Raw genomic sequence first — 17,264 nt, 5'->3', positions numbered from 1 at the left:
TAGTCGCCTACAGGGGGCTGAGGGGTCTGTGCATCCGTGACTACCTCGTCCCTGGGGCTGGGAAGACAGCATCGCAGGTTCCTGGGGCTCCCCGCAGTAACTGGATGTCCCTTGGTACCATCCACCTGCAGTCCTACTCTGACCCCCCCTCCCTTGCAGCCCATCGCTAAGTCCTTCCCAGAGAGGGGAGAAAGACACCATCAATGACAAGGCTTTTAGGAAAGAGTTGTGCCTGACCACCCCCCCCCCCCACACACACACAAAGGCAGTTTAGCCAGCACGTACTCTCCAAGCAGCTTGAGTGGAACTCCAGGTAGAATTTGGTCTGGGACTTGGTCTTCAGGGTGGCGTAGCACCTGAGAAATTCGATCTGTCCCTGGCTGTCGACTGTCCCAGGGCCTGGAGCAGGTGAGAACAGAGATTCGGTTCCACAGTGTGTCTGGAGATGGAGCATTTCAAACCAGTGCGCGCGCACGTACACACACACACACACACACACACACACACACACACACACACCCGGAGCTCCTGCCTAGCGTGCAGGGAGGCTGAGAGCCCAAGTGGAGGAGAGGTCTCCCCTGAAATCCCCCCACCCCACCGAGCACCCCTGACGACGGGAATGGCCTCTGTGATGAATGAGAGCTGGTGCAGAGCAGAGCAGGAAGAGCTCTTTGCTCAGCTTTGCCCCCAAATTGCGTGGCCTCGGGCAGCGCCCTTAACCTCAGTGCCTCGGCCTCCCTGCAGGTTCCAGCAAGGCGAGCAGGTCTAACGGCTCAGGTGCTTGGTACCCAGGAGTTCAGGGAGTGAGGGATGCCTGCTCTCCTTCCTCAGGCACAGTGACTTCTGCTCCTTCCGTTCAATTGCAGCCGGTTAACTTACAGTTCATGGGTTCATTTAGATGATGCTTTTCAAGTGTCCTTAGGCTGCCTTTGAGCCGTGGCCTGTCCTTCCATATAAATTCTGAGCCACCCGAGAGCAAGGACACACCTTCCCTTCCTCTAGCCCCCCATTCTTCCTTCTTTCCTTTCTTTTTTCCTTTATCGAAGAAAGGCTGACACCTCGAATTGTGTATTTGTAGAGTGTACAATGTGATGACTTGATATACACACACGTTGTGAAATGATTACCAAGATCAAGGTAACTTGCCCACCATCACCTCACGTAATTAACTGGGGTTTTCTGGTTTGTTTTTTTTGGTGTGAGGAGAATGCTTAGGATTTACCCACGATGGATTTGAAGTAGACAGCATTGTATTATTGCCTGCAGTCACCGTGGTGAATATCAGGTCTCCGGAACGTATTCCTCTTATAACTGGAAACTTGTACCTTTGACTTAACATTATCTCCCCGCCCCTCCCTGCCCACCCCACCCCCCACTCTGGGGCTCCCAGTGCTTGGCAACCACCATTCTACTCTCTGTTTGTATAAACAGGCTTTTTTTTAAAAAAAAAAAAAAAAAAAAAAAAAGATTCTACCTATAAGTGAAACCATATAGTCCTGTTTCTCTGACTGGCTTATTTCCTTAGCTTTCCTATCCTGTTTGAACCCACCCAGCACCAAGGCCAGGCTCTTCTTAGGTAGACGCTCAACCAGGGCTTAATCCTGTTGGTCAGTGTTTGTGGGCACCTGCTGTCAGCTGAGTCCCAGTGGAGGGAGGGCAAGGCTGATGCTGAGGGCGTGAGAAGGGTCCTCTCCAGGGTGTGATGATGGCATGGGCCACCCTATCAACGCTGCAGGAACTCAGAGAGAGGATAGATGGGTGAGGGCCAGGGAAGAGGTGGAAGGTTCTGGAAAGGCACAGTGGCCAGAGCCAGGAGGAGACAGGATGGTGGGGCAAGGCTTGTGTGAGAGTGGAAGTCACATTGTCGGAGCCATGGATGTTGGGCAAGAGTGTCCCAGGGAGTTCAGGGTTCCAGCCTCACCCACATCCCACATGGTGCCAAGGACGCAGAGCAATGCAGGCTTCTCCAGCCTGAACTGGGCCTTCCACCCAACCCACCCAAATCAGCTGACCAAGGAAGTGTCTGCTGACCATGGGAGTCGGGGATGGGCAGAGGAGGTGACGACGTGGCTCTCTGGTCACCCAGGCCCAGGGCTGGACACGCCACAGACAACACCAGGCCCCTGCTGGGATGAAACTGGTGACCAGGGCTGAGCCGGATTATTTGAAAAATTACCTACGCATCTACAGAGTACTATTTACTCCAGCATTTCCCCAAACTCAGTCATCCATATCCTAGCCACATGTTTACCGCCTACCACACACTCGCACTAATACTGACTTAACATTTTCTTTAAATAGACTCGCTTTTTAAACTTAAATAAAGGTATTTAAAGAAGAAAGTATGTCACAGGACTAAATGGAAATCCAGCGTGGCTTGCTTCATACGGAAGAGCCACATTTAAAACATATGAAAATAAGCGCATTGCTAATATTCCGCCACGTCCCACCCAGGATCATCTTTGGCGGCACACGTGCCGCACCTTGGAAAACACGCATGTCCCCAGTTGTAAGGACGGTGTTAAAGCGGAAGCTTAAAAAGTGGACGTATTTGCCAAAGAGAAGGACCTGAAATCACGAGGAGGCTTGGACGTGAAGGCACCCGATGGACAGACTACGGACTCGCCTGGAAGGAGGAGGAGTCATCTAACGCCGACAACTGACTGCTGCAACCAGAAGACGAGTGCCCAGGCCTCCCGTCTGCACGGAGAACAGAGCGACAGACGCCACCCACCACCCAGCACTTACCGTTCTTGGAGACAAACTGGGAGGTGACTCCTGCCTCAAAGGTGGCAAACACAGGGCTGTGGTCACTTGTCATAATATCGCTGGTGCTGCCTGCAGGGGAGGGAAGGACTTTCTGAGCAGGGAAGGAGAAACCCTCTGGGGAAGCCAAGGATGGCAAACGCACAGCAGAAATGGACTTACACGTATGGAAGCCTCCAGACCTACAGTATGGAAGCCTCCAACACCTTTCGTGGTGGTATATCTTTGTTCCACTGAGCTTCCACCATCACACTCGAAAGTCTCAGTGAAAGCAGGTAACACTGTCTCCTCCATGTGCCTTGATAGTTTTTCCTAAAGACTTGTGAGTTTTTACATACATAAATTGTTGTGTGTGTGAACTGGGGAGGTTCTTCTGGTCTAAGCACCTTCTTGTACTGATGAGGAGCCCACAGTCCAGAGTGGGATGGGGATTTAGGGTCACTGAACCCACTGGTGAGAGATGGCACCTTCCCCCATCCCACAAGGCCTTGTGAGATTGGGAGAGGGTTGAAAGTGATGAAGTATAGACATTGAGTCTAGACAATTCTTTCAAGGAGCTTGGGGCTTGGATGAGAGAGGAGGGTAGCAGAGCATGTTTGGGGGGTGGACGTAGGTTTTGAAGGTGGAACAATTCTGTGGCTATGGTGGTAGGGGTGGGGGTGGGCTGCCTTTCTGTGCATCTAAAGGTGAGTGAAGTTCAGCTAGGGACATCCCTCCTGGGAGACGGAGACCAGAGGCCAGGGGACTGCCAGGTACAGGCCTTAAACCACCTCAGGGGAGCTGTTCTGGTCCCTTCTGGGCAGCAGGTGGCATGCACAAAAGAAAGGAAGGGAAATCAGTTCAACTTCATGGGACCTGAGTTGAATGTGGGATTGCCAGTCCCCAGAGAGAGTGGGAGCCACAGAGGTGGCCGCTGGGCATAAAGGTGGCTATGACACCCACTCTGGGGCCAGGGCGCAGGGCTGGGGGACCTCAGCTGTGGCATAGGCCTGCAGCGTGGGTCACATGAGGTACATGCTGGGGCAAGGACGGCCCTCCTTTGGACATCACTGTCTGCAGATTTGCAATGTTTTAAAAATAACACCACAATTCTCAATTGCTAAAGTGTTCAAAGTAATTCCATTGTGTGAATTTTTGAGAACAAAGAGCAGAGTAGTTCTAAATAATGGGAACAGCTAGCTTTTAAGAACAAGCCATTATGAATTTTTTCAGCATATCTCAGACTTGTAAAGTCAACAGTTATCGGTTTTGATAATTTTTCCATAATTATTTAATATTGTACATGATGCCTTTTTAAAAATCAATTTAATTCAATTTATCTTTAAATTTCCCCAAACATGTATGGAGGCTTATGATACGTATTAGGCTGAACCATATGAATTTCCAATCGTTAACTCTTTTTGACCTATGAAAACACCACTTTCATCTGGTTCAAACCTAATAGGCTCTTTTCAAAAAACTAAATCTAGATATTTATTCGAATCCATAATTCAAATGTTTCCCAGACTAGAAGATATTGACTATGTTTCAACCCAAGATGGGGACAGGAGGCATGTCTCTTTCAGGTCACCTGACTGGGATTGCAGGGAGTTGTCCTTTGTTACAGAGGGGCAGACTGGAGCCCTTTTAGTTTGGGGCAGTCAAACCTCCCAACTTGCCACTCACCATAGGACTGACACACCACGTGCACCAGGGGGTAAGACTTCCAGAGGACTCGGTCACACCAGGAGGGCAAGTTGTACTTCATCTGCAAGTCAAAGTCAAAGCCTGTAAGATGCCTGCCACTTAAAAGAAAATACATGGTAAAAGAAGAGATTAACTCATGGTCTCTGTAATCCTTGCATTCGTCTGAGGAGGTTCTTTATAAGATTTCCCCAGAGGCAGCTCTAAACCCTTTCCACTGTCTCTACAGCCATGATCCATTCACACTTTCAGATGCCTGGACTCCTGCTTTAGAATAAGATCTATTCACCTGGCTGCGTGCCCCTACCTATCCTCCTCACTGTTTCAGAATCTCTTGTATTTTTGTTCTCTTTTCTTCTGACTCAGATGAACCCCTCTATCTGTATCTTCAACCTACTCTCTGCTTATGTTCTCCAGCTACTTAAATAACACACTCCAGCTACCCCATTCACAATCCAGCCACCTATATTCTTACCCATCTGTCTATCCACCCATCCGCCCATACATCTACCCATCCATCCATCCATCTATCCACCCATTCTCCATCTAGTCATCTACCTACCTATCTATTCGCATCTCCATCCATTCATCCATCCATCCATCATCCAGCCATCCACCTACCCAGTCGTATCCCCATTCATCCATCTGTCCACCCATCCACCCATCCACACAGCCATCCAGCCATCTACTCATTCAAACAGAATGTACTATGACAAGCCCCCTCCAGGCTACCCTGTGAGGAAGACGTCCACTGGGCATGACAGACAAGGCAAAACTGGCAATGATAACAATCCTCCTTAATCAATATCCTCTTCCTCTGAAGTTCTAGCTCTTCTCCGCCTATGAACATAAAATTACTCGTTCTAAAAGAGCCTACGCCTGACGTCCACTTAAACTACTTTTTTCTTTTCAACCAATTTTCTTTCAAGGGGGTTCTGTTTTCTCCATCACCACTTCCGGACTGCCCATTTACCCTTTTTTAACTTGAGGTACAACCTACACACAGTAAAGTGGCCTGAGGATTTTTAACATTTGTATATGCCCATTGACCCACTGCCCAGATGAAGATACAGAAAATGCCCATCATCCCAAAAGATTCCTTCATGTCCTTTCCTTGTCAATACTGCCACCACTGAGAGGTAAATACTACTGTGACTAATGTCTCTATTGCTTGATTTTGCCCACTCTGGAACTTATCAATGGACTTAGTATGTACTCTCTTGCAGTCAGCTGCTTTCAGTCTTCTTCACCCTGGTGCCTGTATAAGTTCCTTCATCCTGTGCTGCAGTTGTATTCCTTTGTATGTATAAACCGCATTCATTGACTCTACCGTTGATGGAAGCAGGGCTGTTCCCAGTTTTTGGACACTATAAACAAAGCTGCCGTAAGCATCCTTGTATCTGTCATGGGATGAACAAAATGCACTACCTTCTCTCAGGTATACACCAAAGCAGAACTGCTGAATAGGTAGGGGCATGTTTAGATTTCGCAGACGCTGCCAAGCTCTTACTTCTTAACTCAGAAATTCTCGGCGTTGGCTGCTTCTGAGCATTACTAGTGGAGCTTTACAAAGACCCAGGAAGCAGGGTCCTGCCCCAGATCTATTGCATCAGAATCTCTGGGGATGAGACAAAGACATCTGTGTTTCTGAAAAGCTTCACCAGGGGTAAAGAGCTCACTCTCAGTAAAGAGCCCCCCTTATCCTCTTGCAGTCTGGCTTTCACCTCCGAGACTTGGCGCCAACTGTTCTTTTAAAGTTTATCCCAAACCTCTGAAGTCCAAGTCCAGCTCCTTGTGGAGGGTTTCCACAAATGAACACGGGCTCCTTGACTCACTGTACAAGTTGGTGATCACCGACCCTTGAAAGACTCTCAGCACTGGCTTTTCCCATGTCCAGCTGCCTGGTTGGTCTTCCCGCCACTGACACATACTCTCTATCTCCTTTGTTGTCTCTGCTTCATTCTCTCCTCTATGAATGAAGATGACCCCCAAGTCTGTCCATAACCCATCTCTGTTCATCTTCCACGCTTTCCTTGGCAACCGCGCCTACCCCCATGGGTTTGACCATCTTCTCTTGTGCAGACAACTCCCAAATCTCTGACCCTGCCCTGGCATCTTGCTTTAACATCAATCTAGCATTTTCAGTTGCCTTCTGGATGTTTTCCCTGAGATTTTTCCCTAGTATTATACAGTAAGTCTAAAAATAAATTCTATTTTTCCTCTCTGAGCCAGCTCTGCCTTCTGATTTTCTAGTTTCTATCAATGTCAATCCTGTCCATCAATATATCCTGCTTTCTCCTTTTCTGTCATTTTCGCTGTCCCCCTGCCTCCCGCCCCTGCTTCAGGCTTTAGTTTGTTTCTAGCTGGCGTCTCCATGATCAGCTTCCTCACTGGTCCCCTGAGTCATCCCCATCCTTTACCCCGATGCAGATCTCCGTGTATTACTGCGATGCTGCCAGCTCCTCAGAAGAACTTTCAGTGGGTTCCTGAAACAGCTACCCATCAAAGGGGTGAAAATGCTTCACCGGGCATCTAGGACCTCCCTCTCTGCCAACTCAGACCCCAGAGTCTCTCTCCTCACACTCAAGTCCAACCAGACCATCCCCCCACCACCTTCAAATGCACATCCATGGACCGGCCCTGATGGTGCCTTTAACCTAGATGAGCCCAGCCACACGGCAGCCAGCAGGCACCTCACGCGGTGTCCTGCTCTGGGTCTCAGCCTCGTCACAGCAGCGATCCTGGATCTTCCCTCCTCCTCTCAGTTTGTTTTTCCTCTGACTTCTCTCTGTTCTGGCATCTCCCTGACTCTTGGCCTTTCTCTCCCACACTTCCGCCCAATCCTCCACCTGCCCCTGAGCACAGGTAATGTCCAAAACGCTCTCCATGTGCCCAGATTTCTAGTGGCCCCAGGAAGCTCACCACTGCAGCACCTCTAACCCTCGGGACCCGCATGGGGCTGGCTCCCCTGGGTTGGGCCCGAGAAGGTGAGGGACACCAGAATTTCTTGGCTTGGCATTTGCTCTGGCAATTCTTTCAAACCGGAATGGATCAGCCCTCCTTAGCCCTTGTCCTGTCTGCGGGTCGAAATCCAAGCACCCTTCCTATACCACAAATAGCCCTTCTTCAAGAAGCCTCTCTGATTCTTCCCTGCTGTGATGATCATTTCCCTCTGGGACTGCTTCTCATCACACTGGGCATCACCATATTCTATCTCTGGTTAGTTTGTTGTGTATTTATCTTGTCTTTCCTACCATAAACTCTTTAAGGGCAGACACCTGACTCATCTTTGATCTCCAGACGGTGCCCAGCCCATCCCAGGTTATTAGTAAATATTTGTTGAACAAGAATGAGCGAATGATTAATTGAAGTTTCCCAAAACCCAGTTCCTTGGAACACAAGTGGTCTCATAAGATATGAAGCGATATTTCATGACCACTTGAGTTTGGCATATGAATTTTCCCATAGAGAGTTATATGCTCATAAACTTGTAGAGGCTCTGATAAGTCCTGCAGTGACTTGTACAGTGATGATTCACTTAGAAGATTAGGACATATATTTGATTGCAGGACTTAAAAAAGAGAAAATACACAAAGAGCTTATACAGCGTAATATCAAAAAAAACAAGCAACCCAATCTAAAAATGGGCAGAAGACCTAAACAGGCATTTCTCCAAAGAAGACATATGGATGGCCAACATGAGAAGATGCTCGATATTGCTAATTCTTAGAGAAATGCAAATGAAAACCACAGTGAGGTACTGCCTTACACTGTCAGTATGGCCATCAACAAAAAGTCTACAAATAGCAAATGCTGGAGAGGGTGTGAAGAAAAAGGGACCCTCCTACATTGTTGAGGGAATGTAAGTTGGTGCAGCCACTATGGAGAACAGTATGGAGTTTCCTTACAAAGCTAAAAATAGAACTACCCTATGACCCAGCCATGCCACCCCTGGGCATATACCCAGAGAAAACCCTCATTTGAAAAGATACATGCACCCCAATGTTTCAGCAGCACTATTTACAAGAGCCACGACATGGAACCAACCTAATGTCCATCAACAGGTGAACAGACAAAGAGGATGCGGTACATACACACACAATGGACTATTACTCAGCCATAAAAAGAATGAAATAATGCCATTTGCAGTAGTAGGGTTGGACCTGGAGATGATGAAACTAGGTGAAGTAAACCATTAAAGGACAAATATCACATGATATCACTTATATGTGGGCTCTAAAAAAAATGATGCAAATGAACTTAACTTACAAAACAGAAATAGACTTACAGGCATAGAGAAGAAACTTATGGTTACAAAAGGGGATGGGAGGATAAATTCGGAGTTTGGGATCAGTTGATACAAACTATTATGTATAAAATAGATGGCCAACAAGGACATGCTGCACAGCACAGGGAACTCGACTCAATACCTTGTCAGAACATATAAGGGAAAAGAATCTGAGAAACAGACACTCACACAGACTGAATCACTTTGCTGCGCACTTGAAACTACCACAACATTGTAAATTAACTATACTTCAATTTTTTTAAAAAACACTGCTTTAAAAAAAGGATGTAATCTCTGTTCTGAAAAGAGACAGGGAGCTTCCGAACCCAGTTGAGGAAATAATGCCTTAAATCCTCCCGGAAGGTTAGACCACGTGGACTGAAGCACCCTGCGTCCGGCTCCCTGCTGTGAGCACGTCTGGCTGCCCAGCCTCTCCTTAGAGGAGGTTTTGCTCTGTGACACACTCAATATCCGATTTCCAGTTTTCTTTCTTTCTGTGTTGTTGCCTAGAGGGTGAGGGTGTTCTTCGCTTCCTGTTCACCTTTCTGGGCACGGACACGGGAGGGGTGAGACGTGCCAGGGGTGGAGAAGACGGGGGCAGGGGAGAGGAAGGTGTTTATGACAAAGACTCACCCCTGTGGCTTTCTGCTTAGTGTAGGCGTATTTGTCCCGAGTCATCCTCTCAAAACGGTAGGTGGGCGCAAAGGTGATTTCTTCCTCCTCTGAAACCAAACAAAACCGTGGTTTCAGCTGTCATGTCCCACGTTTCACGTCGGGCCCAGTCTCCCGCTTTTTCAGGCGTAACCCTTCCCTCCGTGAGGCCATGTGGGAAAAGGGGAGGCGGAACGATGGCCCCCGAGCGCAGGTCGGCGATCCTCACCGAAGTGCAGGAACACCTTCTGGTCCTTCCGCTCCATGAGCAGCTGGTCGTGGGACAGGAGGTCTGCGTACTGCTGCTGCTTGATCTTCTGGATAATGGTTTCTGCCTCCTGGAGCAAGGACATGGCCAGGCCACTGGTGAGACAGCCCCTTCACCCACGTGGTCACCTGCCTGCCCGTCGCACCTGGACCAGGAGCCCCCAAAGCTGCACTGGACCCTGGTTTTAGGGGATTGCTTTTTTTTTTTTTTTTTAATTTTATGGCCACACCCACAGCATAATGGAAGCTCCTGGACCAGGGATTGAATCCGAGCCACAGCTTCGACCTATGTCGCACCTGCAGCAACCCTGGCTCCTTTAGCCCACTGTGCTGGGTGGGGCTGGGCCCCACCTCTGCAGTGACCCAAGCTGCTACAGTCAGATTCTTAACCCACTGTCCCACAGCGGGAGCCGGGATGTGCTTATTAACACTCAACTGTTCTCCAAGGAAAACCCTGCAAGGAGAGTGAAAGAGCAACACGATGGCACAATTTCCTGGCTCTTCTAAATTTGCAGAGGTCGCTGCATTTTTGCACACTGACTTCTGGCATCGTTTTAAGACGGCACTAGCTAGACGGGTAGGGCCCCCTTGCTCTCTCATTCTTTGTGAGACAGCCCGCTGTCAGGCTAGGAAAGGATCTGAAAGCCCAGCCCTCGAATCTGTGGGCATCGGGCAGTGCCACGGTTTTCCTGTTACACAGGCAGCAGCGGGCATGGTTCTGCTTCCAGGCCAGGCCCCTGCCCCATTGTTCAGGAGCACCAAAACTACCATGTCTGGTGCCAGACGTGTCGGAGGCCATGCCTGCCCAGCCCTTCCCAGGGACTCCCTGGCCCTCCCACGTGAGCAGGGCTGAGTGCTGCTCGTCGGACAGGGATCCAACTTCAGGCATGTCTTCCTGAGGCTGCCCGGGGACCTGCGACTCAGGGAGAAGATGGAGCTGGTCTCCTCAGACTTTAGCCTTTCCCGGGAACCTGGGATGGGCAAGTCCAGGAGCTGTAGCTGGTCAGCTAGGGCACCAGAGCGGCAGAGAGGGGGAGGAGGGGTGGCCAGGATGGTCATGCAGGTGTGAGGAGAGGCCAACCATATAGAAAGGCAGCAGCTCCATCACGGGAGCAGCGCTGAGTCCCAGAGCAGCAGCTGCTGTGGCCCAGACTGATCTGTGTGTCTCCATGACCCTCTGCCCTGAGCTAACTCCAGGGAGCCTCCTTCCTCTGGAGCCCAGCCCCAGGCGACAGCCCCAGCCCAGGTGGGCATTCTATTCTCAGATGGGCAGCTGCAGCCCAGGTGCGCAGTTCTATTCTCAGGTGGGCAGCCCCAGCCCTGAGCCCCAGGCAGACAGCTCCTTACCCAGGTGGGCAGTCCCAGCCCAGGTGAGCAGTCTATTTGCAGGTAGGCAGCCCCAGCCCAGGTGGGCAGTCTCTTCTCAGGTGGGCAGCCCCAGCCCCGAGCCCCAGGCGGACAGCTCCTCACCCCAGGTGGGCAGCCCCAGCCCAGGTGGGCAGTCTCTTCTCAGGTGGGCAGCCCCAGCCCCGAGCCCCAGGCGGACAGCTCCTCACCCAGGTGGGCAGCCCCAGCCCAGGAGGGCATTCTATTCTCAGGTGGGCAGCCCCAGCCCCGAGCCCCAGGCGGACAGCTCCTCACCCAGGTGGGCAGCTCCACGCGGTAGTTGAGATCCCCGAGCCAGAAGAGGTGGGTGAAGCGGTGAGTGATGTTAAAAGAACTTAGCTTCTTGTCTCCCAGAGCCAGAAACCGCAGAATGTTCATATAGTTCTGGTTTCGCCTAATCAAATGAAAAAGCAGCCCTCCTAGCTCAGGGTCGCTGGTCCCCTACTCCACGGGGCACGAAGTCAGAGGGCACACGGGGGACAGGGACTTAAACCTCCAGCTCCTGCAGCAGCAGGCCACCTTTATGCTGAACCTGGGCTGAACGGGGAATGCGGGGCTGGGCCCGGGCACCATCAGTTCAGCAGGGAATTAGAATTGTGAATCTTCTAGATGGCTTCCCTAGGTAGACGGGGCGTTAATCTGTAAGGCCGCCCCAGAGGAGGTTTCCCCTTGAGAAACAGAAGGCTATGCAGGTGTCCGCTGTGTTAGCGACACAAGGAAATGTCTGTTCTGTCCTTTAGACAAGAATCATTCACACACTTGTGCTGCAGTTGCCTTTGTTGAGACCAGAAGAAAAGCCCTTAGAGGGAGTTCCCTTCGTGGCTCAGCAGTTAACAAACCCAACTAGGATCTGTGAGGACATGGGTTCAATCCCCCGCTTCACTCCGTGGGTTAGGGATCCAGCGTGGCTGTGGCTGTGGCTGGCAGCTGTGGCTCCGATTTGGACCCCTAGCCTGGGCACCTCCATCTGCTGCAGGTGCGTCCCCGAAAAAAAAAAAAGAAAAGAGCAAAGCCCTTAGTGGCTGATGGGACAGGGCTGGCCTCGGGCTGAGCCGTCCTTGGGGGTGTCTAGGGTTTGAGGACTCTCTGGACAATACGGGCTCTCGGGGCACAGGCTCGTTACCTGAGTTTCTTCTCACTTCCGGAAGTCAGGTGGCTGTTAACGAACCCCAAGGAGGTGCCGTTGAACATGAATGACACCCCGACAGCGCCCTTGTTCCCTAAGGGGAGAGAAGGAAGCCGTCAGGGCGGCAAATGGGGGCGCTCGCCCGGTGGCGGGAAACCGGGGTGAAGCCGTGTTATTCATCAGGAGAGAGCGAGCAGGTGTGGGAAACCGGAGGCGCAGGAAGAAGGCAGAGCTGCTTTGCCCAGGGTCGGCGGTGGGGGATGAGGCAGGTGATGGGGGCTGGGGGTGAGACCCCTCCAGACAAGAAAACAGGGTGACTGGCCAGCAGCCTTGGGGGTGTCGGCAGGGCAGCTGCTGGTGTAACCCCCGCCTGCATCTCCCTTTAAGGGGGCTGTCAGTCTCGCCACATGCCCAGCAGGACCACAAAAAGTAACCAGAAGATTCCGAAAAGCCTTTGGGAAGAAGATTCAGAAGGAAGAGACGGGGCCTGGGGCCTGACCTTCCGCCAGCCAGCTCCCACTTCCTGGAGAGAACAAGACCCACACTGCGCCCTGTGGCTCTGCCGTGTGTCCCCAGACCGGCAGCAACAGCACCTTGGAACTGCCTGGACGGGCACTTTCCAAGCCATTTGGGGGGAGGGGAGGGGGGCGAGGCCAGAGCGCAGGTGCCCTCCGCTTCCAGCCGCTCTATGAGACCCACACTCAGGTGGCTCAGGCCTCCTGCTCCCTCTCTGGCCTTGCCGATCGCCCACGAGAGCTGATCCCAGGAGCCACGGGGCCTTTGCTTCGCCGTCCCCGAAGCATGGAACATTCCTCCCATGAGGGCCCTTCCTCAGCCCTCGGACTCGAGTCCCACTGGCCCTTCTGAGAGAGGCCCATGGACCCACATCTCAAGCAGCCACTCTGTCTCTGTCCCGCCTATGCTCTTTGCCAGCACGCTGGCTCCCCCAGCGCCTGCCTGTCCAGGGGAGCAGGCCCCGTCTGCAGGGGTAACAAGCCCAGGACCCAGGACGGTGCTGGGTGGGGCTGGGGACACAGTATCGGCTCCGGCCCGAGGACCCAGAGCTGGGGCACAGCCAGGTGAGGTCTGGCTGAGGGGGTCTGGGTGCACCGTGGGCTGGTGGAGGGGGCTGTGGCGGGGGCGGGTGGCCCGGCAGAGGCGGATCAAGGCCTAGAGGGTAGCTGGGCAGCAGAGGGCGTGGGCTTCCGCACAGGGCAGCTGCTGCCACAGGAAGGAAGGACAAGTGGGTGTGGACGCGGGCAGTTTGTGGTTCGTCAGCAAAAAGGCTGAGCGAGCTTTTCACATGCAACTGCAGAAACTCTTCTGTTTCCTGTTACCCCTGGACGCCGTCCTGTCCCTGACGCCAATCACCAGAAACCGCCGGCCTCGCCCTCAACTCCACGCGGCCCCATGTGGGTGCACCTGTCCCCTCGCACTCACGGTCAGACTCACACAGACTGACAGACTCACACACACACACACTCACACACAGACTGACACACACACAGACTGACAGACTCACACAGACTGACACACACATACACACAGGCTCACACACAGACTGACAGACTCACACACACACAGGTTCACACACAGACTCACACACACGCACAGGCTCACACGCAGACTGACACACACACTCACACACAGACTGACACACACACAGACTGACAGACTCACACACAGACTGACACACACATACACACAGGCTCACACACAGACTGACAGACTCACACACACACAGGTTCACACACAGACTCACACACATTCACACACACAGACTGACAGACACACACACACAGGCTCAAAGACACACACAGGCTCACATAGAGACTGACACACACGCACATGCTCACATGCAGACTGACAGACTCACACACACACAGGTTCACACACACACACAGGCTCACACACAGACTGACAGACACACACACACAGGCTCACACATAGACTGACAGACTCACACACACACACAGAGGCTCACACACAGACTGACAGACTCACACACACACATAGGTTCACACACAGATTGACTCACACACAGACACACACACACAGTCACACACACAGACTGACAGACACACACACACACACAGGCTCACACCCAGACTGACAGACTCACACACACACACAGGTTCACATACAGACTGACTCACACACAGACTCACACACAGACTGACAGACTCACACACACACACAGACCCACACATTCACACTCACATACAGACACACACATATAGACTGACAGACTCATACTCACAGACTGACAGACACACACATGCAGAGACTCACAGACTGACAGGCTCACACACAGAGTGAGAGACTCACAGACAGACACATTCGCACTCGCACATGCAAACACACACTCACACAGAATCACACCCACACAGACTGACATGCATGCTGCCCTCTGTCCATTTTCAATTCTCTGCAGAACCCCGACGGGTCCCCACCAGCTCATGGCTGAGAACGACCTTCCACCTGCAGCCCAGGTCTGTCTGCATCTAGACCAGGGCTTGCCACCCGCCAGCAGTGACCAAGTTGAGCCCACGCCTTGCTCATAGAGTTTTCTAGAATACTGTTACACTCATTTGTGTTTCGGCTGTCTACGTTGCTCCCGTGTGACGGCAGCAGGGCTGAGGAGTTGCATGTGGACCGAAAAGCCTCAGATATTTACTATCTGGCTCTTAGCAGCTTGTCCGTGGACCCCTGTCCCTGGTCCCTGATGCTCAAGGTGGGGTCTGTGGGCCAGCGAGGCTGACACCCCCAGGGAGCTCGGTGGAAACACAGAACGTCGGGCTCCTCCCGAGTTCTGCCAGGTCCCCAGGAGCACGGGTGTAGACCCTGAGTGCACTTAGGCTGGGAGGACCAACAATCCCAGGACCTGCGCCTGTAGGCAGGCGCCCGCCCCGCTCACCCAGCGTGTTGGCGATGCCTGTCTTCACGTTGTCGGTGCAGATGTGGCTGATGCGGTTCTCGTGCTCTGGCTTGGCCAGCACCACGATGCGGATGTTCCAGAGGGTGTGGATGGCGATCTGGGGGGGGGGGGGATGACAGTGCTGTGACCCTCGGCCAGGACGCAGCGCTCGACCCCAGGGCAAGAGATGGAGCCCCAGCCCCCACCCCCCGTGGGGGGCGCCCCGTCTGTAATCCCTCCACTTCGGGCGCTCCTAAGGGCGCCCCGTAGATGAGACAAACTATCTTAAGGATGAGAGCCGGCACTGGTGAGATTTCAGTGATGTAAAGACGACCCGCGGGCTCAGGCAGGGAAGAGGAGGACCCTATGCACTTATGGATACAGGCGCCCCTCTCTGGCCCCGGAAGATGGGGGATGGGAGGGACCACCAAACACACCCAGACATCCTGGGAAGCGCCGGCAGACTGAGCCCACCCTTTTGCCACTGCCCTGGAGTTCTACCTGCTCAGGACGGCGGCCACTGGGTTGGGTTTTCTGTTTGTTTTTTGGTGGTTTTGTTTTTGTTTGTTTGTTTTTTGTTTGGGCTGCATCCAAGGCATGCAGAAACTCCCCGGTCAGAGACTGAACCCCTGCCACCGCAGTGACCACACCGGATCCCTTAACTGCTAGGCCACCAGGGAGCTCCCCCTGCTCACTGTTTTAAACGTCATGCTGGTGATTTCTTGCAGGGAGTGTTTGAGGATCTCCAGCCACTCCTTCTCCCCCAGGGGGTCCTCCTGGGTGCCGATGACGTAGATGTCATGGGGGATGTAGTCGGCGGAGTCGTCCCGCGTCTTTCCCTGCCCCTTGGAGAGAAACCAGGACGTGATCTCCTTGGGAGGGGGGGCGTTACCTTCAACAGCAAAACCCAACACCAAGTGAGTCAAACGTCCATCAGGAGAATTCAAAACAGAGGTGGGGGAAGCTTGCGGGCAGGGAGGGGGTGTCACATAGCCACTGAAAAGCATTCCGGGCACCCAGCAAAATACCTTAGAGAACTAGGTTCTGTCTTCCAACAGGGTGTCAGGTAGGGTTAGAACTCAGTTAAGTTTCTTTGTAAAGATAAGGCTAAGCTTCAAAGAAACACCCAAAGTTTCCCTGCTTGAGCTGGCTGCTGTCCTAGTCTTTGGGGCTATATGATGACTGAGACACAGGCTTGGAGGACTTTCCGTTCCATCGACGGCGAGACAGGGCAGTGGGCTGACAGGTGTAGCATGGAAGCTTCTAGCCCATGGTTAGGAGATAACAATGCCTTCACTGCCCAAGAGCGATCTCAGCCAAAAACTGAGAGGTGTGCAGGTGTTCGCCAGAGAAACGGGAGATCGAGGGGGCTCCCCTGCAGAGCCATTTCAAAAACTGAGCTGAAACAGCTCCAGAAATGATGACAAAGATTTACTTCCCCTGAAATGCCCTTGAAGGTTGAGTAAACTTTCCCCAAAGAGATAAGCTTCTTGGGTCCCAAGAGCCACGAAGCCAAGCCCTGGAGAGATTTGACAGCTGCCAAGCTCTGCTCTCGCCGTGGCTCATGGTGGATGCACAAGCCCCGGGGACCAGGGGTCTCTGCTCGGGGAGACCCTCCCACCAACCGGTGCACCAGGGCCCCACCGAGCTCCTTCCACGCTGCCTTCTGTGTGAAGGGCACCCCTGCAGTTGTGCACCTGGATGGCCTGAACCACGTCCAGCCAGAGCTAAGACGTCGACACTCACTGAGGGAAAGTAGGAAGGGGCCAGGGACCCACGTGCATGAACCCCCCCCACAAGAGAGCCCAGGAAACCAGGCGGCCAGTGGGGGAGAAGAGGACACAGGAGCTGGGCCAGGGTTTTGCTTCAGCACTGCCACGGCCCCTGGACGATCTGGGTGGGAAGGCCCGGGGAGGGAGGGGCTGGTGGAGTCGGGGTGCGGAGCCCTCGTGACTTTCCTCCTGGAAGCCCGGCCCATCCCCAACTCAGCGACAGGCCAGGAGTCCCATGTTGGGGTTTCATTTCAGGTGGCCCCCTCCCCCGTCCCCTCAAGAAGGGCTTCTGCTCAGCCCCGTCCTCCTGGGGACTGTGGGGTGACCATCTGCTGTGTCGGGGGTGGGGGTGAGGTGTTCCTGATGCTGCTCCAGACGAAACTGGGGGAGACGGCTACTCAGCTACAT

At 52.8% G+C, this 17,264-nt stretch overlaps 1 protein-coding gene across 2 annotated transcripts in view; it reads right to left on the bottom strand.

Annotated features, from left to right (window-relative positions):
* Positions 1–17,264, bottom strand: part of INPP5D (inositol polyphosphate-5-phosphatase D) — a 125,406-nt gene that overhangs the window by 18,261 nt on the left and 89,881 nt on the right. For both annotated transcript variants that reach the window (XM_021075030.2, XM_085000742.1), the window contains 9 exons: positions 15,780–15,976; positions 15,085–15,202; positions 12,165–12,261; positions 11,297–11,435; positions 9,618–9,726; positions 9,371–9,459; positions 4,432–4,513; positions 2,749–2,838; positions 286–399 (listed from right to left, as the gene is read on the bottom strand). In XM_021075030.2, coding sequence (XP_020930689.1) covers positions 286–399; positions 2,749–2,838; positions 4,432–4,513; positions 9,371–9,459; positions 9,618–9,726; positions 11,297–11,435; positions 12,165–12,261; positions 15,085–15,202; positions 15,780–15,976 — 1,035 coding nt within the window. The remainder of the gene's footprint in view (positions 1–285; positions 400–2,748; positions 2,839–4,431; positions 4,514–9,370; positions 9,460–9,617; positions 9,727–11,296; positions 11,436–12,164; positions 12,262–15,084; positions 15,203–15,779; positions 15,977–17,264) is intronic.

Source organism: Sus scrofa, chromosome 15 (genome assembly GCF_054392235.1).
Source record: "Sus scrofa isolate SSC_HxYL_T2T_F1_AM1 chromosome 15, Sscrofa_HxYL_maternal_Yorkshire_Landrace_v2.0, whole genome shotgun sequence".
NCBI lineage: Eukaryota > Metazoa > Chordata > Mammalia > Artiodactyla > Suidae > Sus > Sus scrofa.
This window is presented reverse-complemented; position numbering and strand designations above follow the sequence as displayed.